Genomic DNA, 2,097 nt, shown 5'->3' with positions numbered 1-2,097 from the left:
GGCTCGGGGGCTGCGGGGGGTCTGGGCTTCCCCCCGCACAGCCTGGCCCGCGTGGTGGTCTGGGAGTGGCTGAACGAGCACGGGCGCTGGCGGCCCTACTCGGCCACCGTGTGCCACCACATCGAGAACGTGCTGAAGGAGGACCCCCGCGGCAGCGTGGTGCTGGGCCAGGTGGATGTCCAGCTGGCACCCTATGTCATCGACCTCCAGTCCATGCACCAGTTCCGGCAGGACACGGGTAAGGGCTGGTGCTGAGCTGGGAACGTCCGTCCTTCCATCCATCCATCCACCCATCCATCCATCCCTCCATCCATCCATCCCTCCCTCCCTCCATCCATCCCTCCATCCATCCATCCCTCCCTCCCTCCATCCATCCCTCCATCCATCCATCCCTCCCTCCCTCCATCCATCCCTCCATCCATCCATCCCTCCCTCCCTCCATCCATCCCTCCATCCATCCATCCCTCCCTCCCTCCATCCATCCCTCCATCCATCCATCCCTCCCTCCCTCCATCCATCCCTCCATCCATCCATCCCTCCCTCCCTCCATCCATCCCTCCATCCATCCATCCCTCCCTCCCTCCATCCATCCCTCCATCCATCCATCCCTCCCTCCCTCCATCCATCCCTCCATCCATCCATCCCTCCCTCCCTCCATCCATCCCTCCATCCATCCATCCCTCCCTCCCTCCATCCATCCCTCCATCCATCCATCCCTCCCTCCCTCCCTCCCTCCATCCCTCCATCCCTCCATCCATCCCTCCATCCCTCCCTCTGTCCATCCATCCATCCATCCCACACCCTCCTCTCAGTCCATCTGGCTGTCCCATCCCTTCTCTCCTCCCCTCCTCCCTGTGAAGCTTCTTCTGGCCTTTCCTCCCCACTTCATTTCAGACCCCTGCCCCACTGGGACATGTCCCAAGTCCCTCTGTCCCCTCTCACCCCTCCCTGGGTGCTGCAGTGGGTCCCACTGTCACATCACCCACCCCACAGAACTCCTCCATCTGTGGACCCCAAGGAGCGGGGAAGGCCCCAGTTTGGGCACTGGGAGCTGTGGTGGGCACTGGGCTGGCTGTGGCCATGGCAGCCTGTCCCCTCCTGCCCGCGTGCTGCAGCACACATTCAGGACACCTGTCCTCAGGGGACATAAACCTGGTCCCAGGCCCCATTAAAAGTGTCCCCGTTGCAGTGTGACCCACTAAACTGGCACGTGCCAGAGGTGCCACAGGGGACTTGCCTGTTCTGGTGCCTTCCTGGCTGTCCCCACACCCCTGCCTGCCTTGTCACATGCCGAGTGACACCCCAGCCCCTCCAGGGGACACAGAGGGACCCCCGTGGCCGTGCTCCTCCTGCCCAGCCACCAATGCCACCATCCCAGTCACCAGCAACTGGGAATGACCCTGTGTGTGGATGTGGCTCCTCCGATGGGCTGGGGACTTGAGCTGGGGACCAAGCCAGGGACCTGCCACCCTGCTTCTGCCACCAAGCCTGGCTCTGAATCAGTCCCCAATGTGTCACAGGCTTGGCAAGGGACCTCGCTGACTCAGGGCCACGGGTGCCACCAGGACACCCTGGTTGTCCCCGGGCCAGCTTTGGCCAGGACCGGTTGCCTGGCATCACATCCCGTGGGGCTGGATGCTCCCTGGGGACACGTGTCCTCCTCATGGCTGGGTCTGTGGCTGACGTGTCCCTGCCAGGAGCAAAATGGCTCATGGTGGGATGTCCCCTGGTGCCACAGCCCGTGTGCCAACAGGGCATGGGGCCAGGGATGCTGAGAGAGTGTCCCCAGGGGTGTCACGGGAGAGGAGGTGGCCATTGCTTTGGTTCCATCCCATAGATTGTCACCTCCCTGTGCCCCATCCCCATATCCACCTCCATCTGTCACCTCTGCCCTCCCATGGTGGGACACGAGGGTCACCCACGCTGGTGCCCACCATGGCTTGGGGACACACAGAAGGTGGGTGGGACAGGGAGTGTCCGTGCGGGGGGAGGGAGAAGGTGTGTGGAATGAGGTGACCCTGTTCCCAGCAGTGGGGACACGTGTCCCCTCTCCGTGGCCCTGGGGACACCGGTGTGGCTGGCAGAGGGGGCAGGGGC

General features: G+C 63.8%; 1 protein-coding gene across 1 annotated transcript in view; it reads left to right on the top strand.

Moving 5' to 3' along the window:
* Positions 1–18: 18 nt before the first annotated feature.
* LOC104392020 (E3 ubiquitin-protein ligase DTX1-like) overlaps positions 19–2,097 on the top strand; it is a gene marked incomplete at both ends in the record, with an annotated part of 8,320 nt that continues 6,241 nt past the window's right edge. The window contains one exon of the mRNA XM_010001376.1: positions 19–238. Within this exon, the coding sequence (XP_009999678.1) occupies positions 19–238 (220 nt within the window). The remainder of the gene's footprint in view (positions 239–2,097) is intronic.

This window comes from Chaetura pelagica, unplaced genomic scaffold (genome assembly GCF_000747805.2).
Source record: "Chaetura pelagica isolate M959 unplaced genomic scaffold, ChaPel_1.0 scaffold2687, whole genome shotgun sequence".
NCBI lineage: Eukaryota > Metazoa > Chordata > Aves > Apodiformes > Apodidae > Chaetura > Chaetura pelagica.
This window is presented reverse-complemented; position numbering and strand designations above follow the sequence as displayed.